Below are 17,686 nucleotides of genomic sequence, written 5' to 3'. Positions count from 1 at the left end.
GAAAAATAGTTGAGAGAGTTGCATAAAAATTTGAGTCAAAAACACTCAGAAAGCATTTTGAGTATTGTTATCATTATAATATAGAGAAGTAAAGTAATTGTATAAAATGGGCATTCAAGCTACTTTTTAGAGCCAATCTGTTTATAAACCTCTAAAAATATTTGTTAAAAATTTGGAAACAAAGCTATGTGTAAGTTATTGCAGATATATACTTTGTCTCTATGAAGATGTTTCTGGGCCAAAACAGACCTAACAAAAATATTTGTTATCACTATATGCTGCTTGTGTTTCTACTGGAATTTAACAAATTAGTCTAGTCTTCTTTTAAATTTTACCTTTTAATTTAATCCCACATGGTTGGAATTCCATAATGGATTCAGGCTATTGCTGTTATAATGTTGAAAACATTTCAGGACAAACAGAAGACAATTAGACATAATAAAACTTAAAAAGAACCAATGAATGGATGGGGCACAGCGGCTCATGGCTGTAATCCCAGCACTTTGGGAGGTCAAGGTGGGTGGATCACCTGAGGTCAGGAGTTCAAGACCAGCCTGGCCAACATGGTGAAACCCTATCTCTACCAAAAAACACAAAAATTAGCTGAGCATGGTAGTGTGACCTTGTAGTCCCAGCTACCAGGGAGGCTGAGATGAAAGAATCACTTGAACCCCAGAGGCAGAGGTTGCAGTGAGCCAAGATCATGCCACTGCACTCTAGCCTGGGCCACAGAGTGAAGCCCTGTCTCACATTAAAAAAAAAAAAAAAAAAAAGTCAATGAAGACAACTGCTCTGACCAAATATACCTACATGGAGACACTCTAGTAGAATACAGGGTGATAAACTATTATTTTCTCTTTATCTCTGCTACTACTGCTTTCCTTGAGATAATTATCAGTTTTTTCCTTTATAAATATGAAAGCATCTTTCTGACCCCCCTATTTCCTTCCTCCTATGAGAGAGACTTTATTATTATTATTATTTTAAATCTGCATGCTCAGAGGTCTCTCGGGCAACTGCTGCTAAAAAGATTCCACTGATTAATCGAGGCTTGCTGTTAATACAGATAAAATTTTTAGACTCCTTAAAAAGAAGACTAAATCTATTTATAATTTCATTGCAGCCACTCACACTTTGCTACAAGTATAATATATAACGTGCAGTTCCTTAAACACAGGAGTGTGCTGTCTTACCTCTTTGCCTTTGAACACATGATTTATTTTATCTATAATGTACTTCTACACATGCAATATATTTTAGATCCAGTATCACTTCCTCAATTTTGACTCAATCATACAACACAGGTTAGATTTGATGCCTCTCTTCTATGTTACCAAATAATACTGTATATACCTCAGTCATGATACCTATAACAACAGGTTGGATGCCTTTTGTGTGTATGTATGTGTGTCTGTTTCTGTGAGCATGTGAGGCTACAGTACACTGAAAGGTGTGGACCTGCAAAGATGAAAGCAGGTAGATATAGCTTCTTGACTGTGAACTTAATTAAGCTATTCCCAGGCACAGTGACTAAATCTCAATATCCCAAACAGAAATATAATGCCTCAAAATGTCATTATAAGAACTGGTTCTTATCTAGAGTTTGGAAGGACAAGATGGCAGTGATCATGAATTGGTTAAAAATAAGAGGAAAGCACAGAGTTGAGAAGGGGGAAAATAAAACACTAAAAATATTTCCTTTCTGTATGTACCTGCAAAGAAAACCAAAAATTACAACATAGATAAAAAATTCTATGTTGCAAAAAAAAATAGGCAAAGTCAATAATAGCAATAAGAACTTATTCCAGATAAAATACACTTAAACTTCTATCTATCAGGACTTTAAAATAAACATGCTAAAGATACTCCAAAATATAAATGCAGGAATGGACTTCCTTACACTAAGCAAGCAATTATAACACACCAAAAGTGTAGAAATGAAGAATAGAAGAATCAGAAAAAGAGCTGGATTTTGCACATTTGAAAAGAAAGATGTTACAATTTCTTTGAAATTATATCTCTATATTATATTTTCTTTTGAATTGTCTCATAAGTGCTGGGTCGATAAGCAAAAATAAACTTTTAGAAAGTACATAGTAAAGGTACAAAATGTCAAGCATTAGAAAAAAATGACTTCCACAGGGCAGTCTATTAACAAAGAAAATAACAACTAGATTGATAACACACCTGCCTGCTACAAAAGAGGCCAGCAGATATTTAAAGTAGTATGGGAACATAACTATCAATCCAGAAATTTTACACCCTGCCAAATCATCTGTCACTCAAGAGTAATGGCAAAATAAAGATATTTTCAGACAGATAAAGACTAAAATAGTTTGCGACAGTGATATCCTTTTTAACTACAAAATGTGCTTTATCCAAAAAGTGAACAGAGAAAAATTATATAATGGAAGAAAGTATGACTATAGATACTAATGTTACAGAAAATATAATTAAGTATTGATTATTAAACATATTTTTGTACATAAGGGAAAACTAGCAAAAGAAAAAACAGTAAGTACTTAAAGCATGCAAATATTTTCTGTTTGAAAAAATAAAATTATTGAATAACATTATACTTGGGAAATTTTTTAATTTCATTATTGAAAACCACTATAGACTAAGTTAATGGTAATCACAAAAGAAACAGTTACATGATGCAAAAAAGATATAATAAAAGAAAGAGGAATTAAATATAGAAAACAATCTATCTAACAGAAAGCAAGGGAAAAATGAAAATATCCTAAAGAAATCAAAGTGTGTGGCAGATACCAGCTACTTTTAACCAAACTTTTTCTGTGTTCCTCCTAACCACACAGCTGGCTATTTTTACAAGCAATTTTACCAAATACAGCATCTAACATATATTATTAGACAAGGCCATACAAGCAAAAACAGAAAGACAATAGAAACAGAGTGATAGGGCTCTATATACCAACTTAACAAACACTATGCTATGCTTACTATGTTATTATTTTCTAGGAGACAAAAACTGTATGAGATCTAGGAATAAAGATGTGAAAACTATTTTCGAAAAAATTAAACCATGTTACTGAAGGATTTAAAGTATGTTTGAAAATACATGAGGGAGTGCTTTCACAAATCAGTGAACATCATTGACATTAGTTAATACATAGTACTCCAAAAATAGAAAACAAATAAAATCAGGTAATTACCTCGTATTACATACAAAAATAATCTCATGTAAACACCTAAATATGAAAATCAAAATTTACATTTGAAAGAAAATAAAAATTTAAGGTAAAAAGGGTTTTTTTTTTTTTTTTTTTAGGATATGGAAAGCACAGACTACAAAGGAAAATATTGCTATATTGCATTACACAAAAATCAAAAAATTCTGCTTAACTAAAGATGCTACTGAAACAGTAAAATGATAAGCTACATTCTGAGAGAATATATCTGCAATGCATTTAACCAATTAGTGAGCAATTGATTTGTAAATTTCCTACAGTTCAACGAAAGTAAAATATTCTAATAGAAACAGTCAACATATGTGAATAAGAAATATGCATTAGAAAAAACCAGACTGTCCAATATTTGAAATTTCAACCTCACTAGTCAAGAAAATGCAAAGTAAACCACAATAAAATGTTGTACTATACTCAAGAGACTGCCAAAAAATATGTTGGTGACAATGTGGAGAAATATGAACACTCGTACCATGTTGGTACAAGTGTCAATCACTTTGGAAAGCAATTTGACGGTATGTGGAAATGTTACAATGCTTTTATATAAAAATTGCACTCCTAAAATACATTTAACACAATTACCAATGAGGCATGAAAAAATGCATTTGACATATAACAGCGTAAAATTAGAAACAATCAAAATATTTACAAAAAGGGAATGGATAAAGAAATTGTAATAGAGTCATAGTGTAGTATGCTTTATAGGAAATGAAATGAACTTAGAAATGAAGATATCAAGATACATGAATCTCTAGGATATAATGTTGATCCAGAAAAGGTGGATCATGAATGATATACACAGAATCATTGACATAAATTTTTTAAAAAACAGTACATAAGCTTCATATGTACAGAAATACAGGCTTCATATATTATAGGCTTCATATGTACAGAAATATAAACACATGCATATAAATGACAAAGTAAGTACAGTGGTTCCTCTAAGAGTGGAGAAAGTGGGAGACACAATCCAAGCAAAATAAGAACTCTCAACTTAAATTTTATGTCAAAAAATACTGAAGCAAATTTGGGAAAAGATTAAAGTTTAATAAAGTTAATATATATAGTCACAAGAGGTTTTCATGAATTATTTCCTTTATATTTTAAATATTTCACAATTTCTAATGTAATGAATAAAGTATAATACATTTAATATAAACTGTGAGCAAGTAGTAGGAAGATTGAAATTTTATCTCTTCTAATTGCAGCATTTGTCGTTTTTTACAGATTTTCTCTGCAGCATCTGTTTATGTAACAAATAGGACTAAAAAGTAGGCCTTGTACAAAATATAAAGGAGAACAAAGAAGAATGCATAATCAAGACCTGAATAAACAAATCTGGGCTGAATAGAGGAACTGGCTTCCTAGAAAAGAATACCAACCTGTTGAGATGATCACAAGATGACACAGAAACTTAAAATAGAGGAAATATGTAAAGGAAACTTTAAAGCTATGAAACTATGAGAATGATTTTCTGCAGAAATATAGAATTATAGTAAAAATAGTAGAAAGGAGGCCCAGAAAATGAACAAAGATTATGTGTTGATTACCTCACAGCCTTCGTGGGTCAGGGAAGCAGGTGTGGCTCAACCCTTGCTCTGTGTCTTTCACAAGGTGGGAAGCTGTCTCATCCCAATGTTCGAATAGGTACAGATACACTTGTAAACTCACTCACGTGACTACTCGTAGGATTCAAATTCCTTAGGGGCGTTGGACTGAGTGCTTCACTTACTCTTGGGCTGTTGGCCAGAGGCCATTCCCAGTGGGTCTGTCAACAGGACAGCTCTCAGCATGAGCTGGCTTCCATCAATATGAGCAAGCCAGAAAGCAAAAAAAACAAACAAGATGGAAGCCAGTGGCTTCTGTAACCCACTGTTAGGAGTCATATCCCATTACTTTATTTATAGTCTATTCTCCAGAAGCAACTTAATAGCCATAGCCAACAGATAAAGTGAGAGATTACACTGTAAATGCCAAGAAGCGGGAATTATTGTGAGACATTTTAGTGTCTAGCCACTACAGGTGTTATATTTATTTCAGATTTTTTTCTTTCAAGAAATAAAGTATCACTAAGTTGCGATAATGCATATTCCCTCTCCTGGCACTTATTTCCTGCTCTCATTCTCCCTTTGTCCTCAGTGGTAAGCACTGTAGTCAACTTGCTATCTCAAATTCATGTTTTAAAATTATACCACTTATGTGTATCCATAAATAGGATATATTTTTCCATTGTTTTACATAAGTGATATCATATTATAAATAATACTCCATAACTCACCTTGTTCACTCTCTATTTTGAGGTCTATCCATTTTCTTTGTATTCACTTTAACAGTTTTAGTTCTCCATTAAATTAAAAAAAAATACAATGTATCCATTCCCCTTTTGATGGACATCTGAGTTGTTTCCAACCTTTCCTGTTAGACATATATTGCAGTAAAGATACATTTTATTTCTTTGTACTCATATGGAAAGGTTTCTCCAAGTTGTATATCCGGAAGTGGAATTGCTTCCCCAAATTGCTCTGCAAGCTGAGTCTTTATATTTTTCATAAAAATCTTTGCTCTGTCTGGGGTATTTCTTGGCTTAACTCTGAACAGGAGTGGGACGATTTTCTATTCAGGCTCTGTTAGTTTCCTCATTTTTCACAACAGCATGTCAACCTCAGCTTTACTCTCTATTAAGGCTAAAGGGAATTACCTGACAAAAGCCATATGTCAGACTCCTGTCAGAGAGAAAGAACTCAAAGTCGCATCTAGCTAAGATTTATAAAATGCTCAGAAGAGAAAACAGCAGTTACGCAAGATTTCTTGGAAAATACTCAGATTATCCATTCTTCCTGATACTCTAAATATGGATTAAACTAAATTAACAGAGGACTAAGTTATATTACATTGGTCCCCAGCCCAGAGTCTTGTGACTCAGTAAGTATCGTCCACAGACCAGCAGTGTCACCATCACATGGGAGCTTTTTGTAAGTGAGATTATCTTGCTCTACCTCGATCTTTGAAGGCGTGTCTTATTTTAACAGAGGTTTTATTTGTAAAGATTGAGGAGCACAGTTTTAGAGAATCATTTCTTCTCATTTTGTTGTTTCTCTTTGAGTTGCATCTGCCTTTACTGAAACAGATGAAACTCATTATCACGGGTACAGTAAAAGTCATGTTCAGGTCACTCGCCATCATATCGAATAAACTCTTAATGAAGATTTTCCAGAAAAAAAAAAAACCTGTCTAATTAATGTGTCAGAGAGTTGTGCTTTTACTGAATAACAATTCCATTTTAATGTTTGAAATACTGTGAAATATGTAATTGACCAGATTTTCTTTCTTTTCTGGCTAATTACCCAAAACGGGACCAGTTCACAGTAGGTGTATAGGCATTAATAGTAGACACCTTGAACTGGTCTCACAGCTGGCTCCATTTTATGTCCCAATATTTATTGTTCTCATTATTTCCATGGATTTGAATTCATACTTATATTTACCATTGTGACCACCTTAACTGCCATTTGACACTAGAGAACAAGGAGGCAGAACACTACTTAGGTGAAAATTATACCAACTATAAAAGTAGATCATAGTTCTGATCACTCGATTTTCTACCTTACTGCCTTTCCACAAGATAATAATGCCTAAAGAAAACAAATCCAAACACATCTCTGACTGATTACATTTCATATTAGGCTTAAGGGTAATAGAAAGTTAAAAACTCACATTAAGTATTTTGGAAAATAAAACATTTTTGGAATTCTAACAAAATGCTTACATATAATTTAGATGCCAACACTATGAGACAATGCTCCACATGGCAACAATTGGTATAATCACAAAGGATAAGTTTGCCTGCACCTGGCACCACCACCTAATTGTCATTCCCAGAATCTTTCCAGTATCTAAGTTCCTCTGAAATGTATCTTTGAATGTTTATTCTTTCATCGGTCGTAAATGAAATGTAGCCTAAGTGCACTAGTCTTAATATCATTGTTGATGTGAATAAAAATAGGCTATGATACCTATTAGCAGTGTGACATTGTGAAAAATACTTATCTGTCCCAGAGTTTTCATTTCTATAGAAGACAGTAACAGTATCTACTTCACATATGTGTTGAGAAAACTGAAATTCATTTCTATATAAAACAGACTGGACAGAGACTAGTAATAACAGGTGCTAGTTTGTCTTGCTATTAATGAGCCAGGCATTATTTTGTCGATAGATCCAAAAATGATAAAGGTAGAGAACATCTAGAAAATGTCGTTCAAACTATAAAGCTAATAGCTGTAGATCAGTCCTTAATTTAACCGATATCTTAGTGTTGGATGTATAGATTATTTCTTATTTTCCATTAAGTAATGCTAAGCATATAGTATATATGCTATATACATATCATTATGTGCTCTGTTTATTATTTTCTTACACAGAATACACTTCCAGAAATAAAACCACTGGATTGAAGGATAAGTCTGTTTTATGTTTCTGATATTCACTGTCAAATTGCCCTCCCAAAAAAGTCTATTTTTACTTTCAGTATATGAATGCATTTAGTCTTAATCCTCAATTAGAATTGGTATACAGTGCAATTAAATAATAATGCACACAAATTCTTTAAAGATGTTTAGAGCGGAAGACTAACTTACAACCAACACAGCTTAGCACTCCTTTCACCTTTATAAACTTTAGACAGGTTTCTTCCTGACTATAGTCTTCTAATCTCCCTCTCCTTAGAGCATTTACTTGAGAAAGCTGCAAGTGTAAATGTATTCTCTGCCACTTTGAAATGTAAATAGTCTTCCAGGCTCTCATCATTTTTGTAACCCAGTAATGTCTGTCTCAGGTCCTGGGAGCTCTCCATTTGAAATGTAACCATCAAGAAACAGGTTCTCTATCTCCCAGTCTCTATGAGAGGGTAGAATCCTAACTTCAATAAGCACCAATCAATAAACACAGATGGCCTAGTCACGTTAACCAGTATCTCCCCTATCATCCTCCAATTTTCTACTAGCTCACCCCAGCTTTAAAAACTCTCCTGTTTTCATTTTTAGCAGAGTTGAGTTCAATCACTCTCTCCTATCGGAATAGTCTTGATCTCTACTGCAAGAGTCTTAAATCAGTCTTCTTTGCCTCCTTTATTCTATCTGCAGCCATTTTTCTTTGACACTTACCATCTTGTTTGAAGGCATCTGAGGAATGATAAAGATTGACGGGGGAATAATAATGCTGAGCTGCCCCTCGCCAGCTGGGTGAAGAAGCACTCAGTGTTCCCAATGGAGAGCTGCTGTATCGTGGTCTGGTTTTGGAACCAAAGAGAGATGAAGATGAACTCTTCTTAATTCTTAACAAAGTGGCATATGAAGTGGAGAGACCAGGAAGAGCTTTTGAATATTCTGTAAGAGAAAAAATACAGTAAAATCTGAATTTTGAGGAAACTGTTTTATTCTTATGAAAATTGTTTCTTTTGAAGGCATTACTGAAAACCTTTGGAGCTGCAAGCAAATTCAGATTACAGTGCGAGTGTGAAAAATGTTACTTTAATATTTTTTAGTATTTTCTGAAAATTCTACTAGTTGTCCTATTGAGGAGGGGAGAGGGGAGGGGAGGGGAGAGGGGAGGGGAGGGGGGAGGGGAGAGGGGGGGAGAGGGGGGGAGAGGGGAGGAGAGGGGAGAAGAGGGGAGGGGAGGGGGGGGAGAGGGGAGGAGAGGGGAGAAGAGGGGAGGGGAGAGGAGGAGAGGGGAGGAGAGGGGAGGAGAGGGGAGGAGAGGGGAGGGGAGAGGGGAGGAGAGGGGAGGGGAGAGGGGAGGAGAGGGGGAGGGGAGAGGGGAGGAGAGGGGAAGGGGAGAGGGGAGGAGAGGGGAAGGGGAGAGGGGAGGAGAGGGGAAGGGGAGAGGGGAGGAGAGGGGAAGGGGAGAGGGGAGGGGAGGGGAAGGGGAGAGGGGAGGGGAAGGGGAGAGGGGAGGGGAGGAGAGGGGAGGAGAGGGGAAGGGGAGAGGGGAGGGGAGGAGAGGGGAAGGGGAGAGGGGAGGAGAGGGGAGGGGAAGGGGAGAGGGGAGGAGAGGGGAGGGGAAGGGGAGAGGGGAGGAGAGGGGAGGGGAAGGGGAGAGGGGAGGGGAAGGGGAGAGGGGAGGGGAAGGGGAGAGGGGAGGAGAGGGGAGGGGAGGGGAGGAGAGGAGAGGGGAGGGGAGGGGAGGGGAGGGGAGGGGAGGAGAGGGGAGGGGAGGGGAGGGGAGAAGAGAGGGGAGGAGAGGGGAGGGGAGAGGGGAGGGGAGAAGAGAGGGGAGGAGAGGGGAGGGGAGAAGAGAGGGGAGGAGAGGGGAGGGGAGAAGAGAGGGGAGGAGAGGGGAGGGGAGAAGAGAGGGGAGGAGAGGGGAGGGGAGAAGAGAGGGGAGGAGAGAGGGGAGGAGAGAGGGGAGGAGAGAGGGGAGGGGAGAGGGGAGGAGAGGGGAGGGGAGAGGGGAGGAGAGGGGAGAGGGGAGGAGAGGGGAGGAGAGGGGAGGAGAGGGGAAGGGAGAGGGAAAGAGAGGGGAAGGGAGAGGGGAAGAGAGGGGAGGGGAGGGGAGAGGGGAGGGGAGAGGGGAGGAGAAGGGAGGGGAGAGGGGAGGGGAGGGGAGGGGAGAGGGGAGGAGAAGGGAGGGGAGAGGGGAGGGGAGGAGAGGGGAGGGGAGGAGAGGGGAGGGGAGGGGGGAGGGGAGGGGAGAGGAGGGGAGGAGAGGGGAGGAGAGGGGAGGAGAGGGGAGAGGGGGGAGGAGAGGGGAGGAAAGGGGAGAGGAGGGGAGGAGAGGGGAGGAGAGGGGAGGGGGGGGAAGGGGAGAGGAGAGGGGAGGGGAGGAGAGGGGAGGGGAGGGAAGGGGAGAGGAGAGGAGAGGGGAGGGGAGGGAAGGGGAGAGGAGAGGGGAGGGGAGGGGAGGGAAGGGGAGGGGAGAGGGGAGGGGAGGGAAGGGGAGAGGGGAGGGGAGGGGAGGGGAGGGAAGAGGGGAGGGGAGGGGAGGGGAGGGAAGAGGGGAGGAGAGGGGAGGGGAGGGGAGGGAAGAGGGGAGGAGAGGGGAAGGGAGAGGGGAGGGGAGGGGAGAGGGGAGGGGAGGGGAGGGGAGACGGGAGGGGAGGGGAGAGGGGAGGGGAGGGGAGGGGAGGGGAGAGGGGAGGGGAGGGGAGGAGAGAGGGGAGGAGAGGGGAGGGGAGGGGAGGGGAGGGGAGGGGAGAGGGGAGGGGAGGGGGGAGGGGAGGGGAGGGGAGGGGAGAGGGGAGGGGAAGGGAGGGGAGAGGGGAGGGGAGGGGAGAGGGGAAGGGAAGGGAGAGAGGAGGGGAGGGGGAGGGGAGGGGGAGGGGAGAGGGGAGGGGGAGGGAGAGAGGAGGGGAGGGGGAGGGGAGGGGGAGGGGAGGGGGAGGGGAGGGGGAGGGGAGGGGGGGGAGGGGAGGGGAAGGGGAGGGGGAGGGGAGGGGAGGGGGAGGGGAGGGGGGAGGGGAGGGGAGGGGGAGGGGGAGGGGGAGGGGGAGGGGGGAGGGGAGGGGGGAAGGGAGTGGGGAGGGGAGGGGAGGAAAAATGATGGGGGAAGGGAAGAAAGAATGCAAGAAGAGAGAGCGGGGTAAGTAGGAAAGAAGGGAAGACAGAAGCCCAAGCTAAATACTTTGTCAGGAAAATCTGTAAACTAACTTTTAAAAGTTTACCTTAATATTACAATAGCCCTTCACATAGATCAGTTCTTTATTATTAAGATGCAGTGAGGAAACCAACATTTCACTTATATTCTACAAATACAGACAGGAAACTCATTCACTAAAATTTATTATGTAGTAGGAGATGTGTTCCATGTAGCACATGTGTTTTTACTAGGCTCTAAGTAATACCTAATGTTCTTGAAAAGTAGACAAATTCACTATGGAACATAAAAAAGTGGATTGAAATTCATTTTCTAAGTTTTATTATTGAATATATACAGATTAATATTATTAAGTGGGAAAACAATGAAATTTTCTTTTGCATTGAGAAATTTCCATATTTTAATTCCCAAGGTGTTTGGTTAGAAAGGTTGAACATCCTGCCTGAAATGGATTGAACTAACTTTCCTTTATGTCCATAAGAAACAGTAAGTTTACTATACAGATCAAATTTTAAGAAGTACAAACTAATTATGATGAACTCTGAAGAGAAATAAGTAACTGGAAATTTTTTCTATGTCCAGTATCAATTAAGCTGGACAATTTACTGATCTTGGAAATACTTCTAAGACTCTGGCAGTCTGCGGCCAGGCACAGCGGCTCATGTCTTTAATTCCAGCAGTGAATCTCATGCCTTTAAATCCCACCTTTAAATTTAATCATTGCTAACTAAATTTGCTAACTAAATCATTGCCTCCAGGACATTCATGTTGATGTTAAGATTCTGCAAGATGCAGGTTCATCAGAGAGATTATGAAATGGTAACCAAATAGATGGTTACTGACACTGAGAATAGATAAGCTTGCCAAGGAGGCCAAGGTGAGAGAATGACTTGAGCTAGGAGTTTAAAACCAGCAAAGGCAATAAAGTAAGACCCCATCTACACAAAAAGTACAAAAAATTAGGCACGTGTGGCAGCACATGCCTGTAGCTCCAGCTACTGGGGAAGCTGAGCTGGGAGGATTGCTTGAGCCTGGGAGATTTAGGCCGCAGTGAGCCGTGATCATGCCATTGTACTCCAGATTGGGAAATAGGGCAAGACGCTATCTCAGAAAAACAAAAGAAAAAGAAAAAAAGAATCAGATAGTTTTGTTCAGAGTATCTGGCCTTTAAATGTAATCATTGCCAACTAAATTTTTGATTAAAAAATGTATCACTGTCAGTAAGCTTTCTCATAATTAATTAAAATTATTTAGAATAATTATGCTGTCTTATAGAGATATTTTAGAATGCAAAAGGCATTTTTCTGTGATTTGAAAATAACACTTTAGGTGTTAAGCATCGAATTAAGTTTAACATTTTCTGTTCTGTGAAACTGTAAATATGATTTCTCTGAAACTCAAGAAAGTATATTTTTAGATGTTTTCCACACTTAAAATGAACATGATATGTGTAGGCCAAGCCCATCAGGAGTTAAGAGATTCATGTCCTTCAGTCTTTTGCTGGTCAACCACAAGTCTGACGAAGGTGGATCAATTTTAACTGAAAAGAGCTAACCTCTCTTGGGCAAACTATATGTGCACAGATTATGGGTAGACATAAAATCTCCTTTAAAACAGGGAATTAAATGCAAGTTTTGGCACCTAGAGGTTTAAGGTAATAAAAAGTGAATGAGTTTTCCTTTAAGGTAGTTTGTAGTTGTAGTCTCCGAACCTATTCATTTCTCAGTACAATCTATTGCTTTGTGTTTTAACTGTCTGCCCTGCTCATTTATAAAGGAAAACAACAACAACAACAACAACAAAAACAAAAACAGTTATCCCAGACTGGTGTTAAAAATTACAGTGAAGTATGATAATGTGTTTTATAGTTCTTAAAGCCAGATGAGGATAATCAATGAAAAACCTTAAAAATAGAAAGGCCATAATGAGGTTTAAAAAGGCCAGGAACGTCACTGTGGCTATAAATCTTACACACACACACACACACACACACATATACACACACACATATATATATATATATTTTTTAATCAAATAGTATGTGGTACAGAAATGGGCTTGTGCCACTCCATATAGAGATGAGCCAAATGCTAATTTGGCTAAGTGCGCTACACTAGGTCTTCCTTTGTTATGTAATCAGTTTTATCTGTTGCAGTAAAGATTCCCTTTTCATCAATTAATGTGAACCCAAAGCTGTAACTGGAAATGTGGCAACTGATTCATTCATTCATGCATGCATGCATGCATTCAACAAACATGTGATAACAACTTAGTAGGTGCCAAATGCTAGGGAAAAAATGTGAATAATCCTGCCCTAGCCCTCAAGGAGCTACGATCTAGTTGGAAAAAAAGGTGGTATTCATGCAATGTTAGTATCATGTGATATAAAAGTAAATTCAAGGACCTATGGGCTCCCCGCATGGGTAGAGAAAACTCTCATTCAGCTTTAAGTCATCAGAAAACAGAAAATGCTTTCCAGTAGAAATTCTATCTAAACTGAGTCCTGAAAGTTCATTAGTGATAAGCTCAGTCAAGTCTTCAGTAGGGAAAGAAAGACACTCCAGACAAGGAAGAAAATATATAAAAACCTAGAAAGTAAAGGCACTGTGGCCTGCTTGGTAGATTAAAACAAGAGCACAGAGTATGAGGGAGAGAGGTGGGAGGATATGGAAGGCTGAATAAGTAAACAAGGTGCCGATGACGAAATGTCTAGCATGTCATGTTAAACTGGTATGGCTTTGAAAGGAGAAAAAGATAAGTTTTAGAGAGATCACTCTGGTTGTAGTGCCATATTTGAAAAAGACCGAATAAAGATGACTCAAGGATCTAACACTGTAATATAGGCAAAGATTTGTCAGAAATAAGGAGATAATACATATGGGAATAGTAAATAAAGTTATTGGTTTATTAGATTGGAGGCACTAAAGAAAAGTGACAAATCAGGCAAGGTTGCCTCCACTAGAAGATAGATAAGAATTCAGGAAAAGGCATGAGCTTGAGGTAAAGGCTCATGAATTCAGTTTTAGACAGGTGGAGAGTCTATGGTGCCTCCAGGACATTAATGTTGATGTTAGGATTCTGCAAACTTAAGGGAGATGCAGGTTCATCAGAGAGATTATGAAATGGTAACCAAATAGATGGTTACTGAAACTGAGAATAGATAAGCTTGCCAAGGAAGCATGTGAAGTAAGGAATAGGGTGTTGAAAATGGAATTTTGACGAACATCAGCATTTTTTTGAAAAAAAAAAAAGCGGAGCTACTCGAATCTGGAAAGGGAAGGAAAAAAGTAGAAAAGTGGAATGTCACAAAGTGAAAGGAAGTGAAAATCTTTCAATACAGACAAGGCAGCTAGTCAATAGTTTTGAAGATCAGTGTTCTCTAGCTATAATCTACTAATAGTTGAATTTAAATTGGGGGTTAGAGAGGTTAGTCTGTGAAAATAATTGAGGGTGAAGGGCAGGGTGGTTGAAGGCTCACTGAAGGAAGTGAATCAAGTTATAGACCATGAAATCTAATCTGGAGAGGGAGGGAATTGAGGAAACAGGAGTAAGGTACAGAAACTGAAAAGGTATTAAGATCAGTCAATTTTAAGTCTTGAAGGAGTTGGGATCCTAGACAAAAAGAGATGGAAAATAAGGTGAAATAGACATAAATGCCAATACTTGAATTTCAACAGGGGAAGGGGATTCAGTTATGTTTCATCCTCAACAGAGACCCACTTTTGTTAAATCAGTTCAAGTGGATTAGGTGTGGGGAAGCTGGTCCTGCAGAGGGTGTGCACACAGCAGTATCACAGCTTCCTGCCTGCTCCACACAGGGCACTACATGCAGAGTTCAGTAAAAGTCAGTCCAGAGATAAGGGATGAAGAGGACTTTTCAAGATCTGGATGTGGTCTGGAACCCCTGCATTACCATTTCCATTCTATTTGACATATAAGCTCAGACCTTAGAAAGTGGCTATCATCAGTCTCATGGTCTTAGTGCAACTGATTTACACTTTTGTGGGGTCTCTTCCTCTCTCAAGGATATTTTTAACTCTCCAACTTGGTGCCCTCTTAGCTGCACAGCCCTTTTGTATGACACCTCCTCAGTTTCCCCACTCCTCAGTCTTAGTTCTGAGGATTTTCATCTCTGAGAATATATTAGCATAAGTAAGTGGGAAAGTGTTGTTTCATTCATAGGACTTTGTCTAACGCTCAACTTTGTGAGACTAAGTTAATTTAACAAATGCAGAAATCTGTTGAGGGTGGAAAATAGCTGCATCCCCTTCCTACATTTAAGTGTCTGTTTTTCCATACATCTTATATTATTTGATATGGTTAGGCTTTGTGTCCCCGCCCAAATCTCATCTTGAATTATAATCTCCTTAATCCTCATAATCCCCAGATGTGAAGGCAGAAACCAGAGGGAGGTAAATAAATCACAGGGTAGTTTCCCCCATGCTGTTCTTGTGATAGTGAGTTCTCATGAGAGCTGATGGTTTTATAAGCGTTTGTCAAGATCCACCTTAAGTCATTCTCTCTACTGTCACCTTGTGAAGAAGGTGCCTGCCTACCCTTTGCCTTCCATCATGATTGTAAGTTTCCTGAGGCCATGCCAGTCACATGGAACTGTGAGTCAATTAAACTTCCCCTTTATAATCACTCAGTTTGGGGAAGTCCTTTATAGCAGAGTGGGAACGGACTAATACATAATTTCATCTCTGTTTGGCATCTCAACTACTTCAAGACCTACAATCTACCGATCTTAATACTCTTTCACTGTTTTGCACCCTGCTCTCATTTCCTCAACTCCCTCCATTTCCAGGTTAGAATTCATAATATAACCTTACTCAATTCCTTCAATGCACCTTCAGGCACACTGCTCCTCACCATGGACTGTTTCTTCCCAGGCTAACTCTCTCTCCTGCTAATTTAAGTCCAACTATCGACATACTCTGTAGCCAGAGAAGAATACAAAATCATGCTGAAAGAACTCAATGTGTGATAATTGACTTCCAGTGGGCCTTGTGAGTTTCTAGGAAATAGTACTTCATTTTCCTGGTCCATTTACTCTCCCATCATACAGGATGGACAATTAGCATCTTACCCTCTTTCCTCAAACCCATATCTTTTTGACCTTCCTGATGATGGTGCTTCCTATTGTATTAAGATAATAGAGGCAATCAGAAGAGACAGTCCCTCACATGCTCCCACCATCTGCCTGTACACGCATGCACTCCGCTTTGTTTCATTAATATGAGCTGAGTCACATGAATGTTGTCTGTACATCTCTTAAAGGCCAATCCTGTATGTGTATATATTTAATTCCATTCCATCCTGACTGTTCAAGGACATCTCTCCAGATGATTCCTTCTGTATCTCATTCAGCATCAATTTTTTGTATGCTTGTTAGAATGTTCTCATAACTATAAAAAAATTCTCTTTTAAATAAAATTATCATGACCTTATCATTCCTCTCACCTAATTTTTATTACAAGACTCCTTAAAAAGTGCTATATATGGTAAAAGTATTCAATTATTTCCCCCCCTTTTTCCCTTGACCTTTTATAAGATCTCTTGCTTATACCATTCCACAATAATGTCTCCCTTTAAAGATAAAAATTACCAGGATATTGCTTAGTTTAAGGATAAATTTTCACTACATTAAACCTATTAGGAGTGTATGACACAGTTATTTCTTTTTCTTTTGAATATTGTCTTTATGTAATTCCAATATACCAAAACCTCGTGTCTTTATTCCTACTTCACTGAAAACTTTTTATCTCCTTTTCTAGTTCTTCTTTGTCACTTCAATGTTGGCGTACCCTAGGAAACATTTTTCTCCACCTAAAGTACCCTTTAAACGATCTTACTCATAGACATCAGCTCCCTCCCAGAGGAATTTCATCTTTAGTCGCAGTTACTTGAACTCACTTCTGTCTTTGATATTCCAGTATTTTCCTGTGCTCTTTCAAACTCCTACTTTTAGTAAAACAAAACAAAACACCTCTTTACTCTCTTTTTGTGGTTTTGCTTCAGATCCTAACAATTTTCACACTTTTGTCATGGAAAGGTGTCTTCTAAGATAGACCATTTGGTAAATCATATTCAGGATTCAGAAACTGTTTTTATTCATCACTCCAAGAGCTGTCACTTAAATAAATAGCAGAGTAGGTTTGATCTAAATTCTAGGCTCAGAATTCAAAGGCTCAGTGAAATAGAAATGCTGTGTGATGCCATGATGGGGTCTGGACCAGACTCCTTGTACATATAACCCCTCACATTCTTTTAGCAACCTCTAACATTCTTTTTTCCATAATTAAATGTTTTCTCATTCAACCTTCATTCGTATTTTTTCAATAACTCTTTAATGAATGCCTATGATGGGTTAGGAACAGGTGATATGGTCATGATTAAACCACACATGATACTTGACTTGTCGAATTTAGAATCTGGGAGTATTGGTAGAGGATTACCAATTGGTAAAACATTAGTAGAGGAACATTAAACAAACAAAATTATTCTAAAAATTTATAAAACCAAGAACTATAATACAGGTAATAAACATAAAGGAGAAAAAAAAAGCAGAGTGCTTTTGAACTAAAACTTGGCAGCATCTCATATTCTTACAGTACTGCCATCATGGCTCAGTTCCTGGGAATAAAAGTTCCACTCTTGGTTATGATGCATATATTCTCCTTCTACATCCTGGCCGCTCATTTCACTGAATGAAATTTTTGTGTGAGATTAGCTTTGTCAGTCAATCGGTTTGCAATAGAGGTTCCAAAGTTGGATGGCATGAATTCAAATCTAGATTCTACATCGTAGTATCTCTGCGCCTTTGAGCAAGACAGAAATAACTCCATGATTCAGCTTCCTTGACTTTAGATTGAAGAAAACAACA

The 17,686-nt window shown here is 39.2% G+C and overlaps 1 protein-coding gene across 1 annotated transcript in view; it reads right to left on the bottom strand.

The window, feature by feature from the left end:
- The window catches only part of CNTN5 (contactin 5), a 1,322,079-nt gene that overhangs the window by 532,927 nt on the left and 771,466 nt on the right, over positions 1–17,686 (bottom strand). The window contains exon 4 of the mRNA XM_038004871.2: positions 8,370–8,591. Within this exon, the coding sequence (XP_037860799.2) occupies positions 8,370–8,591 (222 nt within the window). The remainder of the gene's footprint in view (positions 1–8,369; positions 8,592–17,686) is intronic.

This window comes from Chlorocebus sabaeus, chromosome 1 (assembly GCF_047675955.1).
Source record: "Chlorocebus sabaeus isolate Y175 chromosome 1, mChlSab1.0.hap1, whole genome shotgun sequence".
Lineage (NCBI taxonomy): Eukaryota > Metazoa > Chordata > Mammalia > Primates > Cercopithecidae > Chlorocebus > Chlorocebus sabaeus.
Note: the sequence above shows the minus strand (reverse complement) of the source record. Positions and strands in the feature narration are given on the sequence as shown.